General features: G+C 40.5%; 1 protein-coding gene across 1 annotated transcript in view; it reads right to left on the bottom strand.

Annotated features, from left to right (window-relative positions):
• Positions 1-17,720, bottom strand: part of col5a2a (collagen, type V, alpha 2a) — a 43,462-nt gene extending 25,742 nt beyond the window's left edge. Inside the window, exon 1 of the mRNA XM_008404234.3 lies at positions 17,454-17,720. Within this exon, the coding sequence (XP_008402456.2) occupies positions 17,454-17,538 (85 nt within the window). The 5' untranslated portion in view covers positions 17,539-17,720. The remainder of the gene's footprint in view (positions 1-17,453) is intronic.
• Positions 17,721-19,484: the final 1,764 nt, after the last annotated feature.

The raw sequence follows: 19,484 nt of genomic DNA, 5'->3' as shown, positions 1-19,484 counted from the left end.
TGTTGATACAGAACGGACAGAAAGCGGCCATGTTGATACGGAACGGACAGAAAGCGGCCATGTTGATACGGAACGAACAGAAAGCGGCCATGTTGATACTGAACGGACAGAAAGCGGCCATGTTGATACGGAACGGACAGAAAGCGGCCATGTTGATACGGAACGAACAGAAAGCGGCCATGTTCATACTGAACGGACAGAAAGTGGCCATGTTCATACTGAACGTCCTGCGCTGTTATTTATGGAAGAGAAACGAAGCTTCTGGCCCATGACGATCCTTTGCTTTTTCAGCCAGTCATGACCTTTGACCTTCAGCCTGGGAAGTGAAGCCTGTAGGCTCTGAGATGTTTTCCTCTTGGGAATCATTTTCCTCTCCGGCGGTGAAGTTCGTACCTCATAACCCTTCCCAGATTGTTTCAGCAATGTGAAACAACGTGCTCAGTTTTAATGATCTTCCTCATTTATTTTCATTTTGATTAAAATAAATGTGGAATCACAACAAATTTGGAAATCAATAACTGATATGTAAACAAAACAAACTCAGAGGAACCTGAGTGAGTCGAAAGTTGTTTTCTTCTTGTAAATTTTGTAAAAGAAATGATAAAAAAAATGTTTTTTCACTATAATTTTACTTAAAAAAATACTTAAAATAATAAAACGGCAGAAATGTATCTCCATTTTCTTTCTTGTTTAGGTATGAGCTAACACTGCAGCACAGCTCGCTGTTGCAGGAAGTTAAAAAAGTTTTAAAGCTTCAATAAAACATTAAGATTTTTTATTTACCTTTTTATAAGAGTCAACGGGTCAAAGAAGAGAAATAAAGTGAATTAATCTGAAACATTTATACTGAATAATGAAGATCAGCTGCACATCCCAGCCCTGCAGGCCCAACATTGGCGGCGGCCATTTTTAAACGGCCACAAAATGGAGACTTTGTTTTTAATTAACTAGACAAATTAAAATGTTCTATAATGGAAAATATTAAATAAACACAAAGTATTTGTCTCTTAGCAACCAGGACCAGATTTATCAACTTAGCTCTACATAGAAACAGATGTTATAGAATCTGCTTTTATTAACTAGAGAGAATCACCCAAATCCTAATTTTATTCCTGAGAAAAGACGGAATATTTTTTATTTTCCTTTCAAAAGAACGCGCAAACGTTCTTTTAACAACATGAAAAACTTTTTTCTTTTTCATCTGCAATGATTTAAACTTCAATTTCCTACAAAAACCGAACTTCTTGACACGTTTAATGAGAATTAATGAGAATTTAAATGAGAATTAAACGTGTCAGTCAGTGAGCTGAGCTCACTGTCTGTAAGTGGAGAAACATTTTCTGACCCACAAGTCGCTTTGAGTCGATGGGTTTAGACGCCGCTGGTTCAGATAACATTAACGAGGCGAAGGCTGCATTTATCTCCTTCCCCCCTCACGTGGAAACTGCTAACAATGATGCCATAACAAGATGGAAGCACCAAAATTTATCAGCATTAGACGAAATTAGAGGTTTGGAAAATCCACAAAAGCAGCAAATCATCAGAATTGGACTGAATTGAGATTTATTTTCTCCTCCCATCCGAAAAGCAACAAAGTTCTCACTAAAGTTACATTTACAGCTTTTTTTATGTGTTTTAACGTTGAAGCCTCCTGACGTCCATCAGCTTCGCTGCTCAACCCTGCGTTTCTGCGCCGACACACAGAAAACGTCACACCGTCTCGCCGAGTTTTCTGTTTTTTTTCCCTGCTGTGGTTTGGGGGGGGGGGGGGATTTGAAACGTCTCAGGTCCAACACAGTTTGAAGTTTACTGGAAATGTGGGTTTTATTAAAAAAAGAAGAAACCACGAAGAGCAGCGCTCACTTTCCACCAGTCAGCTTCTCTGAAACAGTCAGAGCTTTTCCACACGACTCACGCGTCTCTTCGTCAGACATCGCCATCATTACACTTAAAAAAACTAAAAACTGGATCCGTTGTCTTCAGCAGGAAAGGAAAACCTTCGACTTCTGTGATGCAGCTGGCAGATGTGGGGAGCCGAGAGAAACGGATAGTTTATGGATTTTTCCTGGGCGAATATGGAAATATTCATAACGGGTTGGGGGGGGGACGGGGAGGGGGGAAGCTTTGGCAGGAAGAGGTTAGAAAATGACCAAATGGAAACAGTGAGTCACTTCATCTTAAACACAAGAACAAACCAAACTGTCTTCTGATTTGAGAACATGTGACGCCTGGCTGGTTGTTCGTCTCTTCGCTGGTCCAGATGAGTTTCAGCTGCTTCCGGCCTGAAACTCCTCCGAGTCAGAAAGAAACTTTCAGCTTGACCAACAAAAACGTGCAGCCGCTTTGTTTTTGTTGCAGAGAAACATTTTCAGGGGAGAATCTGGAGCGAAGGCTGGGAGTTTGAACCGGGGCGGTCCAAACGTTTAGTCACGTTGTTGAGCCAAAAGTCAAGAAGAAGAAGAAGAAGAAGAAGCTAAAAAAGAAAATAAAGTAAACTGATTTTTTTTATCGTATCATTGTCCAAACATTTAAAAGGATTTTGCACATTAAACAAAAGACATTTAGTTCTCTAATTCTTTTAGGAACAAATTTGTATTCGGCTCTAAAACAGGATTTATTTAACTTTCTCTGCGATGTTTAACCAAGTTAAATAAACTAAATAAAAGGTCATTTGGCTGCAGCCGTAAAGAGAACTGGATAAATGCGGTAGAAAAGTTTGGTTATAAACAGACCAATACTTCGTGTCGTACTTAACATTTTCCATTCTAAGAAAAGTTTGTCGTAATTAAACAAGAATACGTTATAATTATTACAAGATTAGCTGCTCATTACACCAGAAAACATTTTGTTCGTTTCTCGTTTTATAACTTGTTTAAATGTTCGGTAACTTTTTAAATTATAAACTTTATTCTTAGTTTAAAAATAAAAAGTGAAAAAAACTAATTTGTATTATTCTTCAACTGCAAACTTTGGATCCACAAAAAGTCAGTCCAAGGGCCACAAACGGCCCCCGGGCCACTGTTTGGACACCCCCGTTTTAAATGGCAGCGACAGAAATCTGATATAACAAGAAACTTTATTATTAACTCCATAAAAAAACTAGATAAACAAGAAAATGTTTTCAAATGAGAATATTTCATGGTTGTAACGAGATAAAATACTTTTTGAAACAAGAAAACGCAAAACACGTTAAAAACTTTATCATTTTAACGAGTTTAAAAGGAGAAAATAAAACAAGTTTCTCGTTTGTTTTTTAGTTTTCTTGTTTCATATTTCTGGTGAAATATAAAAGTTTCTCGTTTGAACAGCAGAGTTTCTCCTCGTTTCTCATCTTAAATCTTGCTGCAGATTAATCTCCCGGCTCTGTCGGATGTAAACGGATCTCTGCGGAGCGAGGAAGACGAGCCAGGAAAGTAGAAACGAAGGAGCAGCTCTCGGCTCTCCAGTTGGTCGTCTGTTTTTAAAGGGCCAGCCACAGTTATGAGCCGCTCTCGTTCGACCCACAGAGGATTGTGGTCTCTCTCCTCCTCCTCTTCATCAGAGTCCAGCCATCAAGCGTTTTTAAACCGAGCTGCTCGCCGAGATCGAATCTCTGGTGCAGTTTTCTATCCTAAAATCGAGACAATCAGCCCTGAAGGAGCTTAACGAACAGCAGAGTCTGAACTCTCCGTGGTCCGGCCCGGGGCGTTCACTGGGGTCAGGGTCAAAGGTCAGAGCAGAAGGTGAATCTCTGTCATTGTTTATAGTGTTCAGCTGGAGAGAGTCACGCTGACGACTGGATCTTTAAGCCCAAACAGAGACGACAGACCTGCATGAATCCTCGAGTCATAAACACATAACTTTCTATTTGAACTGTTCAAACTTTAAATACCTTAAAATCCACTGACAGGCGCAGAGGAAACCATTTTAACCCACAACAACACAGCTTTTCTAAGCTCCTGTCGTAGCTAGCTGTGCTGCAAAGCTAACGCTAGCTGATATGTAAACAAACTCAAACACATTACACTGTCCAACATTCAGTAAAATACAGTGTGATCAAGGTTTATATTGACAATTATTAGCTTATATGCTAATAGACAGCTAACATTCTGTTAGCATTCCATTTGCTGCTAAGCTAACAGTTTATTAGCTGATATACTGACATTGTTTATAATACATTGTTAGCTTATCATGTAAGTGTTTAGTAGCTGTTCAGCTAATGGATAGGTGACATTTTATTAGCATTTAATTAGCTAAAGAGCAACAAGAGGCTAACGTTGCTAACGTTTCTGCTTGTGAAAGTTTCCAGATGTTTCCATCCAATCAGACTTTGAGAACATTTTCTTCATGTATGAAAACTTATATCACAAATTAAATAGAAAATATCAAGATGTCTCTATACCTGAAACGTAGCTGCACTGTAAAAACGCAAAATCTGGACCGAGTATTTTTGGTCCAGATTCTAGTTAATAAACTTGTAATAAGACAAAACTAAACTGAATTAAGAGCAACTCTTCAGCAACAGGAGCTTGTTTTAAGTCAATGTTATTTTACAAGTCCAGTTCTAGTTTAATTAGCAGATTAATTAACTTTCAACACAGAAAAATGTCTCATAATAAGTAAAATAATCTGCCAGTGGAAATGGCATATTTTCATCAATATTGATAAACTACTTAAACAAGCTCCTTCCTATATATTGCTAAAAAGCTACTTATAAGTCAGTTTATCTTATTTCAAGTGTATCAACATATTTGTATTAGCAACTAAAGTGTTAGTGTTTTTGCAGTGTGGAGCAGAAAATCCCGGCAGTCAGACTTAATGCAGCTTGGCTTGGGGAGCATTTTTTACAGTGCTGTGGGAGCGATGTGTGTGTGTGAGGGTCGACAATAACTCAGCATTACGTGACATGAAGAGAATGTCGATGAGGCAGCGCTAACGGCTACTTCCTGCCAGAGCGCCGCCTCGTCCAGCAACACCACAAATTCAGGTTTTTAAGAAACAAATATTTCTGTTGATCTGACGGTGAAACCAGGCAGATTGATCCCAGCTGGTTTTCCTGCAGGATGACGTCAGACATTCCAGGTTTTACTGAGCCGTCGGTCAAACTTCGGCAGCAGGTCAGAGCGCCCCGGCGTCTTACGTCCGCTAAGCAAACGGCCAGAGAGGAAACTGGTTTCCAGTGCAGGAAAATCCGTTTTCCTGATGAAACGCGCAGAAACGCAGCGGAGCCGAGCGGCTGGGCCTCGAAACCAAACGGAACATCTGGAAGTCAGATTACAGCGACGAGAAACTCACGACTGGAACCAGATTTTAGATTTATTCATCTGGTAGTAAATGCACTTCAGCTTTTTCCAGCTACAAACATATAAAAACTGGAAAAACAAAATGATCCACGATTCAGAACATTTCTGCAGAGAAAAACAGCTGCGATGGCAGCAGAGCGCAGGATTGGCTGAACGCTTTGCATAATTAACTTCTCAGGTTTTTTGTTTGTAGGAAAATGTTTTTAATCATGTTGAATTTTTTCCTTCTTTGTTTTTCACATTGAATTCCAATGAAATATATTTATGTTTGTGGTTACAATCTGACAAAACACAAAAACATACCAGGGGTGTGAATACTTTTGCAAGCCGCTGTAGATTTCTGAACATGAAAGGATTAAAAGCCTTTTATTTTCAGATTAAAATCTGGATTATAACGCCTAAAATTAAACTTAATTGATAAAAAGTTTGATTTACTCGGATCGATATCTGATTTATGTTGCCATGACAACACATTCGTGCAGGCCTGGAGGCCGGCGAAGTTATCTCGGTTGGGTTTGTTGAGCCGTACGGCTCTCTGCCCAGGGCGTCCTGCTGTCCAGGGGCGGCTCACAAAGGTAAAAAAAAAAAACAGTTTATTTTCTTTTCAACTGGACATGAAACTCGTTATATTTCATAGTTAAACTTTTCATGCAGACAGACGTTATAGATCTATAAAAGGACGTGAAATTCCAACCTTTACCTGATTAAAACACCAGTTTGCTCCAATGTGATGATTCAAAAACTGAATGTTTAACATCCTCAAATCCTTTTCCAGATTTTAGTTTTGAAATGATCTTGTCGTTTATCTGGTTATGGGTTCAGTTTTCAGACCCACCAAACACGACGCCCCAAATAAAACCCAGCTGCCGTCAGCATGAAAACACAACCAGATGCAGCAACAGGTTGCCAACACTCTTAATAATAATAATTAAGCTGAATGATTATTACTCTACAGTGAGAATCTAATTCCATCTTAATGACCTGTTCATGAAACAAACCTGCAGGCTGAATATAACGAACAGAACCAGGTCCAATGGATCCCAGTTCTGCTTACAGTACTTAGACTAACCTCTTTATGCTCTATAACTGCCTGCAGCCAAATGTCACTTTTCTCGCCTTGAAGAACCTCAAACAGTTTTATGCTGATGACAAACAGCTGCATCTCATTTAATCTGGCGCCAGATTAAAGGCTGATAATTTACGTTCTTTTTAATTCCAGTAAATCTCAAACAACAATCAATAAAATGGACATTTAAAGCCGAACAGAATGGATGAAGTTTCCTTCATCTCTTCCTGATTCAGTCGGTGACACCACGGTGGACCTCAGGGCTCTGCTTCAAGAACCCCTCATCTCACTGCTGATACTAAGGTTTATATTTCTGTAAAGCCTCATAACGTCTCCATCATACGGCTGAAACCTTTGAAGAATAAAAACTGAAGCTCTCGTTTGCCTCCATAGCAGCAGATTCTGTCAGATGTGAAACGTTTGGTCGGGAAGCTGAAATAACTCGTCATGATTTGCACAGCAGCCAGTCCAGAAGCTGCGTTTGTTTTCCGTGGCGCTGATTGTTAAGGAAGGCTGAAGGTATTAGCTTTAGCGGTAGCGCTAACATGGTTCCCACGGGAAGCACTGATGCAAAGCAAGATTTGGTGTCTCACATCATAACTGATCAAATATTCTGATGCTTTGAAAACTGATACAGTTCAGTCCAGATGTGGAAATGTGACCCGGATCGGATCTTTGGGGGATGAACAGAGCAGAACTGGGCCGTTCAGGCTGCTGTGAAAAAGAAATTATATTTTGGTTAAACTGTCTGCTGTGTGAACGCAGCCCAATGAGAAGATCCCAGATTACTGGGCTTTAACTGGTCCAGCACCGTCAAACCTTTACGTCTACATGGTAGGTTGATGAGGTCACGTAACCATGGCGATCACACGGAAACGGCGGGATCAAAAGTAAAGTCTGTTTTGGTTTGAACTGAAGGCGTTAGCTTTAGCGGTTGAGCTAATTTCCACTGCGAGTCTTCACGCATATTAATGTACATTTGGGCAAATTTACCATAATTATCCTTACTGACAAAATGTTTGTGATAGTTTTATGAACTGCCGTGTTGCTGAAAAGCGACATGAATAAAGTTTTAAACGTTTCCCACCAGGTGTGTGTCCGTCGCTCCTCAGCTCTGCGTTGCTTCATGAGATCCCAGATGTTTTGAGGTCGTCCGGCGCCACCGGCAGCAGATTTGCTGCTCTGACCTCAGAGCTGCAGAACAACTAAAATGGCCGCCGGAGGCCATCTTTCCCAAATCCCACTTCTTAATCTGGGTTTTCTCATATCCCCTCTTCCTTATCCCTGTCAAAACAAGGTGATTTTCCCGGCGCACGCTTTTTCTATCTTCTGCTTCCAGAAATCAACCAGATGCTCTGAAGTCCGAGCAGAACCAGAACTTCACAGCTGAACCCAATTAGGTTTCATCGCCAAACGTCTCGGCACATTTTGCATCACGGTTTTTGACGAAGCTCCGAGTGACATGATGGTGTAAACAGAAATGCAGCTTTGGGTTTGGGCAGCGGCCCTGGAAACCAAACACAGCGCCGCAGCAGAGTCTGTATTTATGGAGCAAGCAGAACCTGAGGTGTTCGGGCCAAACAGTCGGCAGGATGTGCTTGTTCTGCGGAGATCCAGGATCATCCGTCAAACTCCGACACATTCAGTCCACATTCAGAGGCAACGACTCGCAGATCAGAGGGAAGCGAACGTCGTTCAGGAAAGGAAGAAGCAGAGATTGCTGAGACTTTGAGGATTTACCACTAAGTCCATTTCTAGTAAAAGACAGAGACACTGAGAACCGACGAGGTCGGATTACGGCCTCACGGTTTTCAAACAGAGTGGATTATTAATGTAAAAAATAAACTTTTTATGCATGAATATGTAAGTGGGATTGAGAAAAGTGGCGCCTTCTGCTGTATTAAAGGAAACACTGAGCCACAAGTCGCCTGTTTTGGCAGAAAAACCGTCAGTTGGTGTTTCGGCCCCTGAGACTCGGTTTGATCAGAGACCAAAGTTTCATCTGCTGCAAACCAACCTGCTCCCCTCCTGGCCTGAGGGGGCGCTGCACCAAGAACCAACACCAAAACCTCTGAAGAAGATACTCAGCGCAACTTCCTTCTTCCCAGATGCTCTGTATGGTATGCCTATAGTGTCGAAACTCATAAAAGACCCAGAAAAACAGTGATGTTCACCGATTGTGGCCTTACAGTTCCTGCTAGCCTGAGATTGACAACATGGATGTTTCTCCAAATTAAATGTTTAATTAAATGACATGGTGTCATTTTTATGTCAGCTCTAAAATCTGAGTCTTTCAATAAAACCCATCTTCTTGTCCATGTCTCTCTCTCTGGGCTGAAAAGCTCATGAACTTTGTTGAACTTGGTGATTTCCTGGGGATGAAAGGTGAACATGTGGCTCTAATATGGAAGACATTTTCCATGCGGAGTTATTCAGTCACATGATTTTCTACGTATGGGAATGAAGGAAATCTCGCTGTTACTCATTTTATCTGCAGATCTCCTAGGAAATGACCTTTGACCTCTGCTGAAGCTGCTGATGCCCAACAGTCGGTCTCTTCCTGGCTGATGTGCTGCAGAAACTCCTCCCATTGACCTTAATATTTTATTCAGATCATCAACAGCTGTGTAGGATGCAAATACGGAAGGCTTACCCTGTCAAAATTGACAAATTATTAAAGGAGGAAATAAAACAACATAAAATGAAAGTAAACATATTTACTAATTATTTACTTATATGCATATTTATTTAGTGTTTTATTTCCCTCAATTATTTATATTTACTAATTTATTTCCTGTTTTATTTCCTCATTTATGTAATTACTGTTTTATTTTGATTACATTTTTCATTACTTGTTTTTTCACTTTTATTTATTGTTTTATTTCCTCCTTTAGTTGTTTACTATTTTATTTTCTACTTTATTTCCCTAATTATTACACATTTCTCATTGATTTACCGTTTTATTTCCCTATTTTTTATATTCCTCGTGGTATTTACTGTTATTTCCTCATGTATTATTTTTTGCCATTATTTTTGACAAGATTGGTCCTCCATATCCAAACAGTTCCGAAAGGCAAAGTGAAGAACTTAAATTTTGGTCACATCTGACCTGGTTTTGAAACATGTTGTGGAGACATTTTCACTTATTAACAGGAACATTTATTCAGTGGGAGAGAAAACCAGGAATCAGACGTTCCCAGTAAAACCATCATCAACAACCAGATCCCAAAACTCCTTCTGAGGAAATTCCAGTTAAGCAGAACTTCCTGAGCTGGATCCCAGAACGTTTTCCTCCCTGACAAACCGAGTCGCAGCTGAAACCGTCCGATGTTTGACATTTACTCCGTCTTCTCCTCTAAACATCAGGACGATGTTCCAAACAGCGCCGTCTCCTCGGCCTGTACTTAGCCGTCCGTGTTTTCTGGGTTAAGGCGAGTCTGTCATGAACTGCGGCGCGTTTCCAGCTGTGTTTGGTTCTGTGCGCCACAGAAATGACACGGTTGCTTTACGGCCTTTAGGTTTTGTTAGTAAACCGGCGCGGCTTCACGTTCGTCCACAGCGATCAGAGATGTTTGCGTTCGAAGGAATTCGTGTGATGACTGGAAAGCCGGCCGGCCGGCAGCAGGACTCAGGCGCTGGAAAGTTGGACCCATTAGGAGGTTAAATGTCGGCCGTGAGTCACTCCGTAGAGCGCGAAGCGGACAGACGCGTCGTTGAGCTCAAAGAATGAATCTTTCTGCTTGCTGAGTAATTCGCTGTCCCAGCAGTCGGCCATGTTTTTGTCTGATTTAAGACGACGGCGTGACGGCGGAGGCGAGACCGCATCGCCTCAAACGCCATCAGATGGAAAGTTTAAAACGTTCTTATTGTCGTTTCTGAATCAGACAAAAAAATAAAAGCATCACATTTTTCATAACTTGTATTTTAGCCTCAGCTCAAACACACGTAAAGGGAATATTGGCCAAGTTTGAATTTCAGATATAATTTAATTGGTTTTAAAAGTGAGTTAAATAAAAAACTGTAAACATGAGTTTCTGCTCCTCGTCGTACGGAAAGCCGTTAGTGTCGAATATAATCTGTAAAAACTGGATGTCGTTTTTTTATGTTGTGAATCTCAACAAGCGGCGACGTAAATAAAATAAAGTAAAACGTTGGTGACAGAAGGTGAGTTTTTCACGGCCGCGATGTGAATCTCAGCTCCGCTCACGAAAATGACAGGAAGAAACGCCAAGAATAAAACATGCCAACGTGCAGTCGTGTAAACTCTGAGTTCAAAATAATAATAAAAAATGATCCATAAACAGCAGGATGTGGTTTTTTATGCAGCTACTTTGTGAATCTGGTCGTTTAAGTAAAATTAGAATTTTTTAAATATCTGGATGTCATTTTTCTCACGTTGTGAATCTTAATGTTTTAACTGAATATAAAACCAGTTTTATTAGAATAAACGCTCCTGTTTTTATAAAACTCATTTTGGTAAAACGACCAGCGAGAAACGTTCCAGTTGTAGTTTGTTTATCTCTGTAGTTCGTCGTTCTGCCTGTTAACTGTGGATTAGATATTTTTATACAAGTCAGTCTGCAGAGTCAAAATGCAGGTGTTGAATTAACACCCAAAAGTGTCCATATGTGTCCAAGTCAGCAGGTGTTAAAGTAACACTTTTGAAAGTGTTAAAAGATTGACATCCATTTTTTGTTAAATTAACGTTGGTCTATAAAACTGAAATTGGTTTAATAAAAGTTAAACTTTCCATTTCTGTGTATTGTTTTGAATATTTTCCACTGGATTTGATTGATATTGACACTTTGTGGGTCAATTATTTACTTTTTTAACACCACATTATGTTTTGTGATCAACACTACACTGGTGTTAATATATTTTAACTCCAGCACCGTTGTAATGTTAATGTGACTCTCTGTGTTGTTTAACGCCAGCTGACTTGGACACATATAGACACTTTAATTCAACACTGGCATTTTTACAGTGTGAATTCATGCTGCATTATAAGGTGATGTCAACTTTTACTGAACGTCCTCAGTTAGAAATTTAAACATTTTCTATGTATAAAGAATTAATTTCACACCCAGAACAGAGTTTTTTCCTTGCTGCATGAGGGCCACCCACTGACCCACTGACCCTCTGACCCGCCGACGCTCGTCACCATCAAGGTACTCAGACGTCCAACAGCCTGCGGGGAGCCTGAACACATCGCGGCCGGCCGCAGTGTTGACCCTGGTCACCGCGCCGCCGCGCCGCTCGTTTCCCCTCTGGGGTTTTAAAACGCAACCGAGCCGCAGCGCAGAGTTTATCCCCGACCAAAACCTGCAATTATGGCCGAGTGTCACAGCCAGACTGCGAACACAAGCAGCTCTTCAGGATTTCCACCCAGAACAAGCTGTTAGCTACGGCAAAGCGACAGAATCTCTGGACGCCTTTTCGGGCTTTAATAAGATTTTAACGCACTAAAGTTCAGTTTCTTCTCAGTGAAGCTGGAAAAACGATTCTAATCTGCTGTGAAAACCACAAGCAGCTGCATCAGCTGAACTGGAGCCACGTTTGTTTCTCACTGTTGCTTTTCATTGTTGACAGAGATAATATTTGGCTTTAAAAGCAACACTTACAGGAGTCACATGCTGTCCTGGTCCAGTACTGGATCCAGAGCCACACGGCAGGATCAGGATGGAAACTTCCAGGAAGAAACGGAGACGAAATCCAGTCAGGAACGTTTAACTGACCGTTTCGTGTTAAAACTACTTCAATGTTGTTTACATTGTTTCCCCTAAAACTGATCATCCTGCATGAACCGCTCAGCACAATTCGTTTTACTAAGAGAAATCTGAAATGTGCGGTGTGCATTTATGTAGGCCAAACAGTTTGAGCTACAAAAACTAACAGGTTTCCCCTTTATTTAGGGGCATCAGAGTAAAGCCATGTTTCATGTTCCTCAATAAGTATTTGAAAGGTAACATTTTTCACTCATTTAGCTAATTAAATTAAAAATATTGTTTTCTTTATCATAAAAAGAAATGTAAATATGCTGCTCATAAAAACCAAGCCTCCAGTAGCAGTCAGGCTTGCAGCACATCTGAAGAGGCCTCTGACTGTCATGACAGGCGAGCAGCTCGAAGTCGGGCAGCGGAAATGATTTTCCACAGAAACACGTCTTGTTAGCTAGCTCTAGCTAGCTCTGCTAATCCACCTCATTTGCTTTTGCCACTCGCTTTAAAAATGACTAATTAGTTTATTTAGCATTTAGCACCTATAAAATATATTTTTGCAGTATAAAAACTTAGTAATGCTGGTTTGTTGTGAAGATTGACTGGCTTGACTTCAGCTGGGGGTATTTTTAATTTTATTTTTTTATTTTTCAGCAGCTGTTGGGATGATTCAGCCTGTTGGGCTCAGCTGCTGGTTCTGGTTCTGGTTCTGTCAATTCCCAGCAGGAATCACAGAGCAGACAGGTGACAATCAGTTCAGGTGGTTCTTCCTTCAAAATAAAAGTCCTGCAACTTCTGACAGAATAGAATAGAAAATACTTTGATGATGATTTGATGTATAAAACGTTTTTTCTTAAAAACCGACAGAAGATGCTCAACGTTCCTCATCGCAGCTCAGTGGAGAAACTGCACCTTAAATTATTACTTTATTCTCAGTTCATTCCTGAATTATAACTTTATTCTCGCATTGTTACGACTTTATTCTCGTATTATTGATACTTTACTCTAATTTCATGTCGACTTTTGACGCCTATTGTCCTGTCAGTGCAACTTCACTGTCGTATTATTGCTGCTTTATTCATTTTGGGGCTTTATTCTCATATTTTCATGACCATGTTATAACTTTATTCTTGTACTTCTATAACTTTATTGTTGATTATCACCTTACTTGTGTTATTGTGACTTTATTCTTGTTTCACCGTCACATTATTCTGTTATTATTTCCGTGTTTTGCTTCTCTTTCAACGATCCCTGTTGTGTTTTTTGTTCTTTTTTTCATAAACCTGCCAGAGCAGAACCATGTGGTTATGATCCGTCCCCCGGCGCCTGCAGCTCTTTGCTTCACGAGTTTTTCCCACGCAGGCGGTGATCCACCTCCAGACGCTTCGCCATCGGACAGCTGATGATCCCGGACCCATCAGCCGACCCCTCCGGACAAACGGAGGCGTGTGATAAAGTCGGAGCTGAAAAATGCAGCATGTGTTGCTAATGGAAACCGCCTGCGGACCTGGACCGGTTCGCATGTTGGGCCGTTTTCTGGCTTCGGTAGAAAACGGCCCATTTGTTGCGATGTCAGTGATGTGGCAACAACAACTGGAAGCAATTTGGAGAAAAAACATGAGGCTGACGTCATGTCAGCCAGTTTGCAGCGAATGCCTTCGACTTGTTTTTAATATGTTTTACAGCTTCAGCCAATCCCGTCTGTGGTTGGAGGAAAAAAGGAACGACTGGCTTTTATTACCAAAGTCAGAAAGAGGCTTTACTGCCATTTTCTGAATATTTACAGTTTTTCTTCGGCGTCTTCTTGGTGTAAAATTGTCCGTTTTGTGCGAACAACAGAACCGATTCCCGCTGAAGAATTTTACAAGACGAAAGAAACTCAACTTTGTTTTCACAACTTGGTTTTGTTCAGATTGTTTTGACTCGAGCTGTAAATAAGACGATTCCAGTGGGCCTGATGCACAGCAGGGCCGGCCCAAGATTACATGGGGCCCTGAGCAGGGCTCGATTTGGGGCCCCAGCTTCCAGCTCATTCGGTTTCCTTTAAAGCAGGGGTCCCCAAGCGTTTTCCTGTCAGGGCCACATAACTTTTCCCTTCTCTGGTGGGGGCCGGAATCAGTTTGTAACAGAAAAATGTTACACGTTTATCACCTGCGCTGCTAGAAAACCGTTAGTGAAACGGTCACTGGGACTGACTACTATATATTCCATTGAGGGAAAGTAACTTTAACATATGAATTCCTCATATGTTTCATATAAAGGCTCATTTTGAAGTATAAGTTGCTACTTACAGGCTTCGAAGAATTCGACCTGAATGCGGCGTTCATAACAAACACGTGTTCATCTGCTCTACCGCTAGCAAACAGCCGTACTGATTAAATAACATAAAAATCAAGCAGTTCCCTAAAAGTCCAACAGATGGCAGCAATGCGCCATGCAAAACAAAACACCCACAGTTTACAGGACACACTTCCTGCTAAAGAGCCCCCTGGTGGTGGAAGAAAAATCCACATATAAACTGGAAAATATGAAAAAAAATCTGAAAGCTCTCTGGTATTGTTCAGGGGGCCGGACCAAATGTGGAGGCGGGCCGGATCCGGCCCGCGGGCCGTAGTTTGGGGACCACTGCTTTAAAGCGTCTAAAACAAACAAACAAAACAGCTACATTTGCTGTTATTTCTGTTTTTACTGGATGAATAAAAATAAAAAATCTAAAAATGTCCATGTTAAACCTCCCGCTATATTTTTATAGTGTATTAATAATTAAATCTACTGAAGTCCACACATAGCTGGGTATCTGGGAAAACAATTATTTGTGTTTGCATTGGTACATGGCTGATCCGTCCGTCCGTCCGTCCGTCCATCCATCCACAGAAACTGACCTCCTTGCGCCATCTTTAATTCCAAACAGGAAGTTGTGGTTTTGAAGGATTCCGATTGGCTGACGTAGGTTTTAAGCTTTGCGCTATACTGCCCCCTATCTGTTTGGCATTGTCACAACGGCCATAGGCAGAAAACGTTTCTGAAACAATACCGTGTTGTTTTTAAAAATCTAAAATTTTAAAACTTTTTATTGACTTTATCATCAAATCTAAACTAAATTTGAAGCTTAAAATTAGATTTTTAAGACATTAATCCAGAACGAACAAATTTGAGGTTTTGAGGGCCGTATTCTCGTGTTGCACCTCCTGCGCTTATGCCTTGGGCCGGCTCTGTCGCAGCTGGAGTTTGTTTCTGAGCGTACAATCTTCCAGTTTTAACCACTTTCTTTATGATGAAAGAATGGAAAATAAAACCAGTTGCTGTGCCTTTAAATCCTTTCACAGACGTTCCCAACGTGCCGGTGAACCACATTTCCCCCCCCCCAGCCTTCAGCCACCCTGAACTTTCCACAAATGGTCCAAATGCAAACCCCCTCCCCACATATGGAAAGACGCTCAGCAGGCTGCGGCGCAGCTTTATGGGCTCAAACAGACAAACAGGAGGAGAACGAACCGAATCCAACAGGATTCAAACGAACCGAAGCTTCAGAACGAGCCTTAAAACGCAGCCTGAGGTTTTACTCCAACGTCTTCAAGACAGAGAAATGAAACGATGATTCTACATTAAAGTATTTTCTCACCAAGCTGCTTTGTTCGTTGCATTTTATTCAGATTTGTTGCCATTTAAAAGCAATTATTAACAGTCGATCCGATTTACTGCAGTTATAATTATGACTGTAGTACGATGGAGGATCAGGGTCAGACTGAGATCATATTCTTATTTGAAATTATTGGAATAAAATCATAATAATACGAGAATAAACCTGCAACACTATGAGAATAAAGTTGTAACAATACCAGAATAAAGTCACAATAATATGAGAATAAAGTCACAATAAAAAACTCAATTTGAGAGTGAAGCTGTAATTTTATCAGAATAAAGAATCGTAACGCAACGTGAACATTTGGGAGCCAAAGTGTAAAAACATCAGGGTAAAATCACAAACGAGTAAAGAGACAATACAAAAATAAAGTTGTAATTTTATGAGAATAAAGTTGTAAAAATATAATTGGGTATAAGTCTGACCACTAGATGGCGACTAAATGGTTCCAAGATGGCCTCCAGCAGATAGATCATAAACTTTAATCTTTGGTTAAACGATAATCTGTTGCGTTAAGAATAAAATGTCCCCAAAGGTCAGAACGAAACATCCCCGATCGTCTTTAGGTCCAAAACTTTACGCGAAGCTATTCAACGTTACAAAGAATAATAATTTTTAAAAACATTGATTATTAAGAACAACAAACAGCGAAGTACCAGGATCCATGAATCTAGTTTTTGTTTTAACCGGCAGACGTCGTGAGGAAGGTCTAAAGTGTGAAAAATCGTATTTTAAAGCGCCTATGTGGAGTAACTTCTTTACAGCACCACACGGTGGCGCTCCACCAGTTACAAAGCAGCGTCATAACTCTGACCACTAGATGGCGACTAAATCATTCCAATGTAGATTAAGCATCAACTGACGCAATAAGAACGAAATGTCTCCAACGATCACCGACTGGAGCGCGGTCAGAACAAAACGTCCCGCCATCATCTGCAGGTCCAAAACTTAAAAATGGAGAACCAGCGAAACGACTCGACGACATAAAGAACAACAAAACTGTTTTTTATTGATTATTAAGAACAACAATCATAAATCTGGACACTGGAGAGTTTTTGTGTTTTAACCGACATCGTACGGCATCGTACGGCATCGTAAGGCATCGTACGACATCATAAGGCATCGTACGGCATCATAAGGCATCGTAAGGCATCATAAGGCATCGTACGGCATCATAAGGCATCGTACGGCATCGCAAGTGAAGGTATAAAGTGTGGAAAGTCGTGTTTTATAATGTCTGTGTTGAGTTTACAGCACCACATGGTGGCGCTCTAGCAGTTCCAGAGTCACGAAGCAGAAACAAGTCGTGAGACTTTGTGACTTTTAAAACCTGTAATGACTTGCAAACTAAATCTGATAAAATGAAAGAAAACCAAGAAATATCCATTTATAACAACGACCAGAACCGTCAGCGGCTGACGGCAGAAGACGGGACGGATCCAAACTATTCCTGAAACGAAGTAAAACAGGAAAACTCGGGAGAATCCGGCAGCGCCTCCTCGGCTACCATCGGCCCGAGTCGGAGGCGTGCCGGCTCTCCTCACAGGTCCACAACCAGGTCCAGAGATGCTGCTCAAGCCTCCCCACGAAACGCTAAAAATCAGGAATAATCCACTTTGAGGGAAGACAAACCCTCCTGATGTGTTTGAACAAGCCGTGTAAAGGAATCCGACAGGAGAATCTGCTCAACCTCAGCTTCGCCTCAACATCTTCACAGCATTTAGGTGTTAAAGTCAAACACTTACCGCTGTCCGCATCCTGACATGTCACAATCAGAACCTGCGAGACCGCCAGAAAAACCAGAATCCTGAAACGCACACAGATCATCATGTCTACCAGGCAGACATGAGCCGTCCCCGAGTGCAAATCAAAAACAAAAAATGGGGGAAGAGGGAAAAGTGTTCAGGTTGTCACAGCAGCACCATGAATACGGAGATCGTCTCCTTGTGAGCAGACCCAGCCCAGACTGCCTGAGTGCCTTTTTTCCTGTAGTTACAGCTTTAAATGAGAAGAATGCTGGCAAGCCTAATTTTCCTCCCCCTTTTGTCGGCCCTCTCCCATCCCCTCACAGAGCTACACCCATGTTCGCAGCAGCAGCAGCAGCAGCAGGGTGACGACAGCCTGGGGGTTTCATCATTTCACTGCCTAATTCAGTTGGTCTTAATTAGCGTTTGCTAGTTTCTGTTAGCTGTGGCAATAGAATAAAAAAAAAAAAAAGGTCAAAGTATTGGGGTTAAACACACATCAATGAATATTTAACACAAGATACTGTTTAACGTTGAATAACCAACTGATTAGATTTTTTTTATTTTTCCAAACTTTTGCTGCAGCCATTTTGTGGGCTAGCATACCAGCTAGCGTATGCGCCGTAATTTGCTGACGGCTGACGTAAACTGCTTGAGTTGAGAGGAAAAAAAAATCAGTTTCACATCAAAAGTCCGAAAGGCGAGCAAATAAGATCCATAAACACGAAAACACAGTAAACTATAGCTTTATTATTTCAGTATGTTTTAGTTTTATAAACTTACTAAGTTAACAAAAATTATTTCTCAATTTCAGTTTCCGTTATCAGTTTTAGTTAACGTTAATAACCTTGATCTAACGTTAATAAATCTGCCGTTGTGTCTGAGGAGTGAAGCACGCCGCAGGACGTTAGGGTTGCCTAGCAACAACTGGTTACTGGGTAACCAACCGGTTGTTGCTAGGTAACCAAAGACTCAGCAAATTAACAAAATGTTGTTAGTTTTAGGTAACCATGATAATCTTAGCTGCATTGCATTATGATGTTTTACATCGATTGGTTATTGAATACTCAACCGAAATGCTGATTTCAAAATATGTGTCTAAATTCTGCAGGAGGAGCCGTAATTTGTTCAAAAACACAAAAATAAAGAATAAAGGATATGAGATCTATAATTCCAGTTCGTTTTCCCCCATTTATTACTTAAAAATGTTTTCTCAATTTCAGTTTTTTTAATTTCGTTCGTTACCATAACCTTGGTGCCCACTAAGCAGTTCTTTGTGAAAATTACTTCGAGCTTTTATACCGACGTGTAAATTTGTATTTGTTGAGTTAATTTGTTTGGAAAATGTTCAGTAGTAACAACTTTTAAACAGCAACTGTCTGTGTGTAGCTAACATTGGCAGGAATGGTTACCGTAAATGACAGAGGTTGAGTTTTTGTTTTGCTTGATCTCAGCTTAGGGCTGAAACGATTAATCGTGATTAACTGAAGTAATTGTCAACTAGTTTAGTAAATGATTAATTGTTAGCTACTTTAAACGTTAACAGCATTTGCTGAAGGAACAACAGAGCAGTAATTAAGACAAAATTATACAAAAAAATATGTATTTTTTCTTTATTTCGTTAGTTTTGGTCCCAGCGATGTTCCATATATTACCCTGACAAATTGTTCCTGTATTTTTCTTGCTCTAAATAAAGTTATTTGGTAAATAACCCACTTCTAAATAACTGAAAGTTTACAAAACATCCAAATAGATAAAAGCTTCAGAATTCATCCAGAAAAATTTATTTAGGGGAAGCTAAGTGTGCCACAAATATCCAAAGTTATGGCTAAAGCACTAAAAGAAACGTTAGCTCTGCTGTTAGCAGAGCTAATCAAAGGGGTCAAAGTTCAGGTGTTAGCTGCAGATCAGCTCTTCCCTATTTCTAACATGAAAGTCTTGTTTGACTTGTTTCTACATCAAAAGAAGCCAAAGGTTCATTCATTTTACTCCGTTTTAAAACAAAATCGAGTTTTTAGAGTTTTTGAGAAA

The sequence above is a fragment of the Poecilia reticulata genome, chromosome 2 (genome assembly GCF_904066995.2).
Source record: "Poecilia reticulata chromosome 2, P_reticulata-male-v2, whole genome shotgun sequence".
Classification (NCBI taxonomy): Eukaryota; Metazoa; Chordata; class Actinopteri; order Cyprinodontiformes; family Poeciliidae; genus Poecilia; species Poecilia reticulata.
Note: the sequence above shows the minus strand (reverse complement) of the source record. Positions and strands in the feature narration are given on the sequence as shown.